Source organism: Gasterosteus aculeatus, chromosome 10 (genome assembly GCF_964276395.1).
Source record: "Gasterosteus aculeatus chromosome 10, fGasAcu3.hap1.1, whole genome shotgun sequence".
NCBI classification, from domain to species: Eukaryota; Metazoa; Chordata; class Actinopteri; order Perciformes; family Gasterosteidae; genus Gasterosteus; species Gasterosteus aculeatus.
The window spans coordinates 10,355,944-10,366,023 of NC_135697.1; the positions used below are offsets into that span (position 1 = coordinate 10,355,944).

At 42.2% G+C, this 10,080-nt stretch overlaps 2 protein-coding genes across 2 annotated transcripts; one reads left to right on the forward strand and one right to left on the reverse strand.

Annotated features, from left to right (window-relative positions):
* Positions 1–21: 21 nt before the first annotated feature.
* chrac1 (chromatin accessibility complex subunit 1) lies at positions 22–2,257 on the forward strand. Its single transcript, XM_040188369.2, has 3 exons — positions 22–297; positions 483–609; positions 1,279–2,257. Exons 1-3 carry the CDS (start codon positions 139–141, stop codon positions 1,365–1,367), a joined length of 375 nt encoding a protein of 124 aa, XP_040044303.1. The 5' UTR covers positions 22–138; the 3' UTR covers positions 1,368–2,257.
* LOC120826253 (uncharacterized) lies at positions 1,905–4,816 on the reverse strand. Its single transcript, XM_040188368.2, has 3 exons — positions 4,538–4,816; positions 3,346–3,901; positions 1,905–2,738 (listed from the first exon to the last, which is right to left on the reverse strand). The coding sequence occupies exons 2-3, from the start codon at positions 3,888–3,890 to the stop codon at positions 2,597–2,599; spliced, it is 687 nt and encodes a 228-aa protein (XP_040044302.1). The 5' UTR covers positions 3,891–3,901; positions 4,538–4,816; the 3' UTR covers positions 1,905–2,596.
* Between the last annotated feature and the right edge of the window lie 5,264 nt (positions 4,817–10,080).

The following is a 10,080-nucleotide window of genomic DNA, read 5'->3' on the forward strand; positions in this document are numbered from 1 at the left end:
AAAAACGTTTCTCCGTTCCAGCAGGAGGCAGAAACCCGTTGAAACGACCGCCAATTCCCGTCGATTTGAAGAAGAAGAAGAAGAAGAAGAAGAAAGCGTCACCGTTCAAAACAGACCCCGACTCCTGTGCGATCCTTTATGAAGATGTCCCAAAACACTCCGGACAAAGAGGACCAGTCGTCGACTAACAAAAAAAACATCTCCCTCCCGATATCCAGAGTGAGGTTGATCATGAAGAGCTCCCCCGATGTCTCCAGCATCAACCAGGACGCTCTTTTCCTCACCACCAAGGCAACAGTAAGCAGCCGTTGATGCTAGCCGGTGTTACGGCTTAACAGGCGACCCTGTTAAACCGTAACACCAGCTCCGCGCAGCCCACGAGTAGCACGCCTGCTAGCTTGTCGAATAACTGTAAACGTAGCGCCTCCGTTCTTTTTATTTGAGTTTCTCCCTTTTGCTGACTGCGCCTTGTGTTGTTGAAGGAGCTGTTTGTCCAGCACCTGGCCGTGGCTTCATTCAACAACGGCCCCGGGAAAGCGACCAACTCTCTCTCGTACACCGACTTGGCTAACACCGCAGAGGAGATGGAGACCTTCCACTTTCTTACAGGTGAGCTCGGCTGCCGCCTTTATAGACCTGCGGGGACTGTAATGTTCTCTGCTAGCTCTTCGCTACGATGGTGTGTGCTTTTGTAGACCTTGATCAAGTTCATGTAGTGTAATACAAAAGCCCTGCAATAAATCTCCACAAAAGTTACAATTAACTTCATGGTATGTTCAATTCAATTCGTTATTCGTTATTAGAAATGTCTTTCAGTATAATGCGGTGACATTTACCAATCTCCTTACAAACTACATGTAATGGTCATGAAGTTGAATCAACACCTATATTTTAACAGTGATATGATTGTTTTTCAGTGCTGTTGTATTTGACTGCATTCATTAGCAAGGTGTACAAAGTGAAATGCTTCTTAAGGGAAATACTGTTTAGTTATTTGTTTTTTTAACTGTTTTTTTCTAAGGAAACGTACTATTTAAATCTATGCATTAATATTTCATTATAAAATGATATAGGATGTAACAATTACAGTATATTAAATATATTTTGAATTGCCCATATTTATTTATTCTTTTAAGTACACCTTTCAAGATGTATTTCCGTAAACCTTTCACATCACTTAACACAGATAGAAAGAGGTGCAGCAGTCGAGGGCGGCATTTTGTAGCCAATCCAGGCTGTGCGAACGAGTTTGACACTGTACAATTATTTCTTTAATAGATATCCTACCAAAGAAGATCTTGGCTCGAGATTATCTTCAATCTTTGGAGCAAATGCAAGAAGGAAACGACGATGACGCTGACTTTTAAAACGGACAACTGCTGCATTTTACGTCCGGACAGATGTTATCAAATGTACATGTCGTGTCGTTCATTGAGAGCTCTGGCAGAAGAGACATCAAACTTTCTCTACGCTTTTGAATGCACTGAGAGAGTTCACCTGTCGGGATAATGGAAGACCTTAGTGGACATTGAACGGAAAGTAAAGCAACATTTGGGGAAAAAATGTCAAAACAACTGAAGACTCAAGAGATCACCTTCAAACAAAGAACACACACGGTCTTAATGAAACACAGTAGCTGTACGGTATGTCTGAGATAAATTCCTGATGCCAGAAATCTTAATTTGTAACAATGGGCAAAACAAATCAACCTTGTATGAATCACACCTCAATATTCTAATGTTTCAGGATTTAGATATTTGAAGGTTTTTGGTATAGCGATGTCTGATAAGTGTTGTTCTTATAAAGTGTTTGCACTATGGGCTAATTCAATGTAACAGACCAAAAAGTAAATACCTCACAGCTGGTGCACAGATGTCTCCGCTCCTGAGAGGTTATCTTCAAAGTTCGATTGGGTGAACACTTTATTTTACAGATGCTGTCAAACATGTTGAAGTGTAATATGTCCTTGTTACTGATTCTAAGTTCTACATTGTGTTTTTAAAAGATAGTCAGGTTTTAGTTACAGGTAGTTCAGCAATACTTGAAAGTTGTTTAATCAAAAGTACAAATCCCTCTTTTTTTTTCCACCTTAAGTACATGAACATTCAGCATCTTTCTAAACTTAAATGTACAATCGGCCCAATAGATGTGAATATTTAAAGTGTATATAACCACAGACTACCGTATCATCATACTCATCCCAATGCATTTACAAATGATTTGTTTTGATACTAAAATAAAGGTTTGTGCTGTCTGATATTCATGTTGCTCTGCATGTATTTTACACTACAGCCAGAGAGAAATACACAAATACAGTTGATTCGTCTTGAATAATGTGTTGAACAAGGCAACATGTTCCATTTTAAGCTTCACACATGTCTTGTGGTTGCTGCCGTGACAATGAACTCTCCATGATTTAACAGCTTCATGTCCGATACATCGCCATCACAGTTTGAGGTGTATTTGTCGAATACAAGTTGACGCGTTACTTTTAGGCTGCTTTGATGACATATGGTGTATATCGAGTACTACTAACATAATCCAATAACCTAAATATATATACTAATACAAATAGGACAACCCGTTCATGTTACAGTCACGGCAGGATGAGTTTGTGCAGTCGCAGCTGCATGTTGAGCAAAGTATTCTCTATTTTAGAAAATTGGCTCTCCAGGATGTTCGCCATGTGATCTCTTCCATCTATGGTGTCTCTCGTGTTGGCAAGATGCTCCTTCATGCTGAAAGTGATAACACACATTTACATACAACCTTGGATGAGAGCCTGTAAAATAAAATTCTGTTCTTTCACATCCAGTTGAGATAAATCACCGAATTACGTTAATTGTCTGCAGCTGTTTTTGCCTCGTTTCAACCAGATGTTCAGACAGATGGCCGTAGGAAAACATTTGAATGACTTCACTGTTAGTCTGGATAGTTTTTCCACTCGGTCTTTGGCAGTCAAGCAGCGTTATGTTCAGACTAAACAAGTAACCCGGACACACAGTTCTCTACTGCCTCACTAACAATGATTCAGGAATAATCCCACAGCTGGTGTTTGTTTAGAAGAAACAAACATAACAGGAACTTAATAGATTCGTCTCTGTAGAGTGGGGCTTGTTTTTTCATGGTATTTTAAAAAAATAGTATTGTTGTAATGTATGTATATGTTACTGTTCCTACATCATTAATTAAGAAATCAGGAGTTCACGTTATTCCAACTTCTTCAGTTACTACATCCCTTTTTTTCCCCTGAAATTAATAAGGATTCCGCGCTCTTCAACCCCAATACAATTTCACCCAAGGTCATTAAATGCATCAAATAGTCCATGTACTTCTGCTGCTCACCTTGTGAAGAATCCCTGCTCCTTCCCATCTTTCCTGGTCTCCTTCAGAGAGGCAAACACCTTCTCCATGGTCTGCATAGTTTCTACCACGTTCAGGTGGTCTGAGTGGATCCCCTGGACCTCCCCTTGGGCTTGGAGTTCGTAGGAGACCCCTCCCTCCTCCACGCCGCTGGTAGTAGACACAGCCTGCAGGGCAGCCCTGTTCTGGAGGACGAGCAGACGCGACCTCGCAAACTCCTCGGGTCCGGCTATGTTTTCCCAGCAGATTGGAGAGGATGGTGGTAACCAGAAGCGCTGGGTGCAGTTGACTGGTTTTCCTGGAGTCTCGGTTATGAAGGGGCTGTCAGCAGGGAAGCTGTGGAGCAGGTGCAGAAGAGATGATCCAGAACCCCACTCCCGATCCTCAAGGCCTGGTCCCTCAGACTGTTGTTCAGAGGGTATAGAAAAAGGCCCTGCTGCCCCTGCACCGTCTGCTGGGATAGAGACCACCAGCAGGAGAGAGCAGGACAGACAGAGCACGGCCCTGCTCACTGCCCCCCGGAGCATCTCCAAACCGGCTGAAACATGAAGGATAGATCAGGCTGGTGGTAATATTCACATCGACACACACGCACAGTTGTAGGTTGAAAAGGTATCATTACAGCTCTTATCCACTAAACATTTTTCCACTGTAAAGCTTTGGGTTTTTTTTCACACACCAGGGCTCCTCTATCTGCATTTCCTCAATTTGGAAAGGATAAATAAACAATAAATATGTTTTTTTAATGAGCTATGATATCGAACCTAAATTGAATGAACAAAAATCGCGACAGTGATACTTTTAATTTGTGTAAAACTGGGTCAGTACACGGAGAGTGTGATTTTACCTTCAAAATAAAAGTATAAATCATGTCATTTTAAATAAAAAAGTAGAACGAGCTACAGTATTACCATATGTTTGTTAATCAAGAACATTTTTCGGTCCAGTATTTTATAAAAGGCTGAAGCAGAAATGTAGGTTATCCTTGATTTCATACACTATTCCCGGAGGCTTCACTCTTATTTTGTTAGCTTGCCAGCAGTTGAAAGAAGTCAAGTAGCCTCTCGGCTAATCCGAAACTGATTACCGCAACGCGTTTATCTCATGAAAAACATCCCAATTCTCAATACCTTGCATCAGTTTCATTCCTGTCTTCAGTATATAATTGTCTTACCTTGTAAGAGAAAACCACAGCGACGAAGCAGTCTGTGAGAGTTGCGTCGCTCACACACTGAAGTATTTGGAAAAAATGAGTCGTTGACTGCAAGCGATGTGAATCGCTTTTTTTTCCTTTTTTTTCTTTTACTGGCCTGGTACCAGCGGAGCCTGGAGCAAGGATGTATCGCCAGTCTGTGGAGTAAATGAAGAAAACGTGCCCCAACGAAACTTATTGTCTGGCTGGGAATCTGTCAGTGATTTTGAAGTGCAAACACCAGACAGACATGCTGGAAAGACTCAAAAATACAAAAATCTAAAACTTACTTTATAATTAAAACAATGTGGTGTCCAGCGGATACATAGTCAGTTGTAGGACTTTTGTGTAAACTACTTTAAAAGTTTGTACTCTTTTATTTTTTTTGCATTTAGTATTTCGGTAGTGGTTGCTCTAGAGCAGGGGTGTCAAACTCATTTTAGGTAGGGGGCACATACCTTCTACTTTGAAGACATGTGTTGTATTGTTAGTGTCCACACCTCTGGGAGTGGTCTCCGTGTAAATTCAATGTAACTCGGATTATGAATGTTTCCCAGTCAATATTCAACAGAGAGTAGGAGATGTCAGGAAGCTCCTGGATTCCTCAGCTATTACAGGACATACATCCAAAACTTCTCCCGCATCGCCAAGCCCATCTATGAATTGCTGCAGGTAAAAGAAAATACAGAAGAAAACCCACCGAGAATATTAAAAAGAGGGAAGGGTGCCCAGCTCTCATCAAGGTCCCCAGTCCTGTGGACAATAGAACATCAAGGTATCCTCCACCAGCTCATTGACACACTTACCAGCCCACCTGTACTAGCATACCCTGACTTTGACCTGCCCTTTACCGTGCACACTCATGCCTCCGAGCAAGGGTTAGGTGCAGTGCTTTACCAGCGCCAGGAAGGAAGACTGAGAGTCATCGCCATATGGTTCAAGAACTTTGTCTCCGGCCGAGAAGAACTACAGGCTTCCCTCTGGAAAGCTTGAGTTCCTCGCCTTGAAATGGGCTGTTTGTGAGAAATTCAGGGACTATTTGTTTTATACACCCCACTTCACCATCTACACAGACAATAACCCACTAACATATGTCATGGGCACAGCCAAACTGAACGCTGTTGGTCACCGATGGGTAGGTGAACTTGCAGACTTCAGATTTGATATCAGGTACCGGCCAGGGAAGAGCAATGTTCCGAAGAATTGTCCAAGGAAACTGTATTCGCAACGTGGGAAGGTAGTCAGGCTGCAGAGAAACAAGACATTGCTTATGTGGCAACTCGTCCTCCCAACAAAATACCACACAGTGGCTCTAAGCACTTCCATGATGACATGAATCACGTAGGAACTGAGCGAGTTCTTACTTTGGCGAGAGATAGGTTCCATTGGCCCTTTATGAAAAGAGACATTGAAGCTCATGTGACCAGAAGATGTCCCTGTATCAAAAAGAAGAAACCTGTCGTTCACATCAGAGCATCAATGGGAAGTATCACCGGCACTTCACCACTGGAACTGGTCTCAATCGACTACATGCATTTAGAAAGAAGCAAGGGTGGTTATGAATACATCTTGGTTGTAATAGACTATTTTACCAGATTTGCCCAAGCGTATCCAACGAGAAACAAGTCTGGAAGAACAGCTGCGGAAAGAATTTTTAACGACTTCATTCCTTATTTTGGTTACCCAGCCAAGCTACACCATGACCAGGGCAGAGAGTTTGAAAATGAACTATTCAAAACTCTACAAGAACTAACTGGAGTGAGCCACTCCAGGACAACACCGTACCATCCTCAAGGTCATCCCGCAGAACGTCTAAATCGAACCCTGCTTCAGATGGTGAGAACCCTTGAAGAGAAAGAGAAGAGCAATTGGAAAGAACACCTACCACAGATTGTGCATGCGTGCAATTGCACCAAACATGAAGCCACAGGGTTTTCACCACACTATTTATTGTGTGGACATCATCCGCACCTGCCTGTTGACCTATTATTCGAGCTGTCCACAGAAGAGGAAACTGATTCACCCAGAGGTTATGCAGATAAATGGGCAAAACGGATGAGAGAAGCCTATCGAGTTGCCTCCCAAAATAGTCAACAATCAAGCGCTAGAGGCAAGAGGTATTATGATCGGCACCTGAAAGGAGTTGTCCTCCAGCCTGGTGACAGGGTCTTGGTCCGGAACCTGGGTAAAAGAGGTGGCCCAGGGAAGTTACAGTCTTATTGGGAACAAACAGTGTATGTCGTTCGGGAACAAGTGAATGACAACCCCGTCTACAAGGTGGCTCCAGAGACTGGTGGAAACAGAGTACGGACTCATCACAGAAACCTCCTGCATGTTGTAAACGAATTACCTGTTGACCTAGCCTCGCAGATAAAGACCACACAACTCACGGAGCGAAGAGTGCAACCTGAAAGGACACGAAATCAGAGGGCGCTATCTCAGAACAGTGATTCTTCAGACACGGACGAGGATACTCTGAGGATTCAGTACTGGTTGAGGGTCCCAAGACAAACAGAAACTGAAATGAGAGTGGGGAGACCTACTTCTCAACCTTGGAAAAATGCAGCTCACATTCCAACTTCAGAACTGCCCGAACAACCCAGAGTCACCTTACAGACGAAGGAAGCTAGTAGAAAAGCAAGACCTGCGAGAGATGAGAGGCGAGAAAACCCTGATGTCTTCATACCTGAAAGGGGATTGAGACAGGATGTACCAGAAGTGCAAAACAATGAAGATCTTCTACTCGTAGACCAAGCGCAACTGGGAGAGTATGAACATGAGGGAACTAGCCCCAGTACAGATGAATGTGATGGATCTGTCCTCTCTGGAGCTGTTGACCAAGAGAGTGAACCAGTCAGGAGGTCCACACGAGACAGGAAGCCAACACGGATATTGACATATTGAGTCTTTGGGTCAGCCATCATACTACCCACACAGCTCCGTAAACAGTGTATGGGGACAGGCAATGCCCGTTTGGGGAATGCCGCCATATCTCATGTCACAACAGGAACACTGTCCAACATTTTACCAGATATCTTACCAAATACCTCATCAGGCAGTGACATACCAGGCCATGCCTTACACACCAGTTGTGCCGTATCCAGTTCCTGTTCACATGCACCGAAGAACACACACACACACACTTTGATCTATTTGAAACACAGTAAATGTACATAAACTATGCTGAAACTGTATGTTAAATTGATTGTAAGAACCCAAAGGTTATGTGGTAGTGTTTGAATAAGTTTTCTTTTGTGATGTATGGAGCCAATTTAATTTTGTCCGGGAGCGTGTGACGCACACAAAATGTATGGTCACTTTTGTATTTATTTTGTATTTATTTGGAATGAAGATTTCTTCATCGTGTGTGGTGCTGTCTATGCCCAGTAGGTGGCAGTGCAGCGCTGTGGTTTCAGGCCGCCGCCCTCACTCTGTATTTGCGCGTACAGCGTCTCGTTGCTTGAGAAGACGCTGACAGAAGAAGCCACATGTCTGCCTGTTTCATTCATTTCTATTTTTCTCAGTTCGTCTCAGGCACAAGTCTGTCATCAGGTTCTTTCATCCTGAGACCTGTAACACAAATGTGCTGCATGCAGATTACATTTTAGCACAAGAACCATGAAATGTTTGTGTTCGTGCTAACATGCGCACACAAAGTGTGTTCGTCGCCGTTCTGTTAAATAATCAAAATGTGTGTCATGACTGCTGTTAACAATTTGCAGAATCCAGACATTCGTCAGTTTTGTATAAATTCTCACACGCATTTTGTTTTTAATATTCTCCACTAAAATTAAAGAAATCCCTGCCATTAAAAACTCATATTATTCTCTGGGTGGACGCAGACAAAATAAGGGTGTGTTGTATTTCAATACCTTTTTTTGTAATTGTTAGTCCAAATAAATGCCAGAAACAATGGAAATGTTATTTGTTTTCAGATGTTTTTGTGCCCTTTTACTTTTGGCACCAGCAGCTTAATAAGAACAAACTGTTTTTTAAATACCACGGGGGACTTTTATCCAGTGGCAGCAGGACTCAACAACCCCTCCAATAAACCCTCTTATCGAACAGTCGGGATTTCAGTTATACGCTCGGGTTCATTGTAGGTTTAAAACGTTTATTCATGGCAGGAAAGAGCACAGGTGCACTCAACCCAGCGGACACAACAGCAGGGCAGAAGCCCTGAATGTGATTTAGTCAATTACCTCATCATGGTTACAGCTGTGTTACAGGATGAGAAAAGGTTTGGAAGGCGGGAGCATGCTTCATAGAGAAGAAAAGAGGAGAAATAGTTTGGTTAATTCACCAGGTGGAGCTGCGTCAACCTGCAACCAGACAGGTGTGTTCACCTAATTAGACATTTTGTCAGGATTTGTGTGAGTGTGACTGACATATGGCTCACAATGCCTAGAACAGGCCCCTGAAACAGAGTATATCTACTCAAGCGATGCACCACAAGTTTGCTTGAAATAGTTTACTTAGGTCAAGAAGCAGAAGAGGGGCGATTTTTACTTGTGAGATGTTGCGAAGTAGAATTATGGATTGAAAGAAAACTGAAACACAGTACAAGTCTCTATCCGTTTTCCTCATAATGCTTTAGAACATCTCTGAGGGATCATCCCTCAATAGTTCAGAATTTATCATATTGCATAAGATTGCCCTCTAGCTGTGGATGTTGAGAGCACCCATAGATATATTTTATTCTGGATGTGCAACTCACACTCACATTCTCTGCAGTGTTGTATTTAAAAATGAAGAAACGCCAGACGGAAAAAGGCCATCGCAGGTCAAAAGGTTAAAATCAAATGTTTTTAATAAAAGAGATGGTGTTGTAGTAAAAAGAACATCTCAGCTGAGGAGCCGCTGGTCCAACAGGCCCCAGGTCAGTCCTTTGACCATCCCTAGTGCCCGTTTGTCGTCTCCACCAGCGAACTCGAGAACAATGGTTCCTACAGGTATTTATAACAATGCTTAAAGGTGTGAAAGTTAGTGTCCACACCTCTGGGAGTGGTCTTCTGGTGAGTTCAATGTAACTCGGATTTCGAATGATCCTTAGTCAATATCAGTTGTTGTTCAAGTATTGCATGCATTCCAGTTGATTACATTACATCAAATACAATCATAACTGCATTGGTATTATTCTATTACTGTTGCAAAATTACAGTGGTTTTACAATATTGTCATTACTTTATTAATTACACAGTTTCAGAATCATGGCTGTATTCTGGTGTACACTATATGCATTTTTATTCATTTTATGAACTGGGTCGTCAATTTGTTTCTAATATCCAGCAGCCACGTAGAGCTCACGTTGAATTTAGTATAAAACAAAAGAAGTGTAAAGTAGGGATATTTGGAGGCAAATTGTAATTTGCAGAAAAAAAGTAGTTACGTTTAGCTATACCTCAACAAACTGCGATACAATGCATTAGGGATTTTTATATTTCACATGTAACAAAGAATTCAACACTTCAAGATGGGGCATTTAACGAAAAATAGGCTATTTCTAATTTTTTGTCCCTTCCCTT

Bases quoted from the DNA above. Each gene is read 5' to 3' on its own strand.
- chrac1 (XM_040188369.2), top strand. From the start codon at position 139: ATGAAGATGTCCCAAAACACTCCGGACAAAGAGGACCAGTCGTCGACT. The intron at 298-482 runs GTAAGCAGCCGT...GTGTTGTTGAAG, and splicing joins TCCTCACCACCAAGGCAACA to GAGCTGTTTGTCCAGCACCT. The intron at 610-1,278 runs GTGAGCTCGGCT...TTTCTTTAATAG, and splicing joins GACCTTCCACTTTCTTACAG to ATATCCTACCAAAGAAGATC.
- LOC120826253 (XM_040188368.2), bottom strand. From the start codon at position 3,890: ATGCTCCGGGGGGCAGTGAGCAGGGCCGTGCTCTGTCTGTCCTGCTCT. The intron at 2,739-3,345 runs GTGAGCAGCAGA...TATCACTTTCAG, and splicing joins GAGCAGGGATTCTTCACAAG to CATGAAGGAGCATCTTGCCA.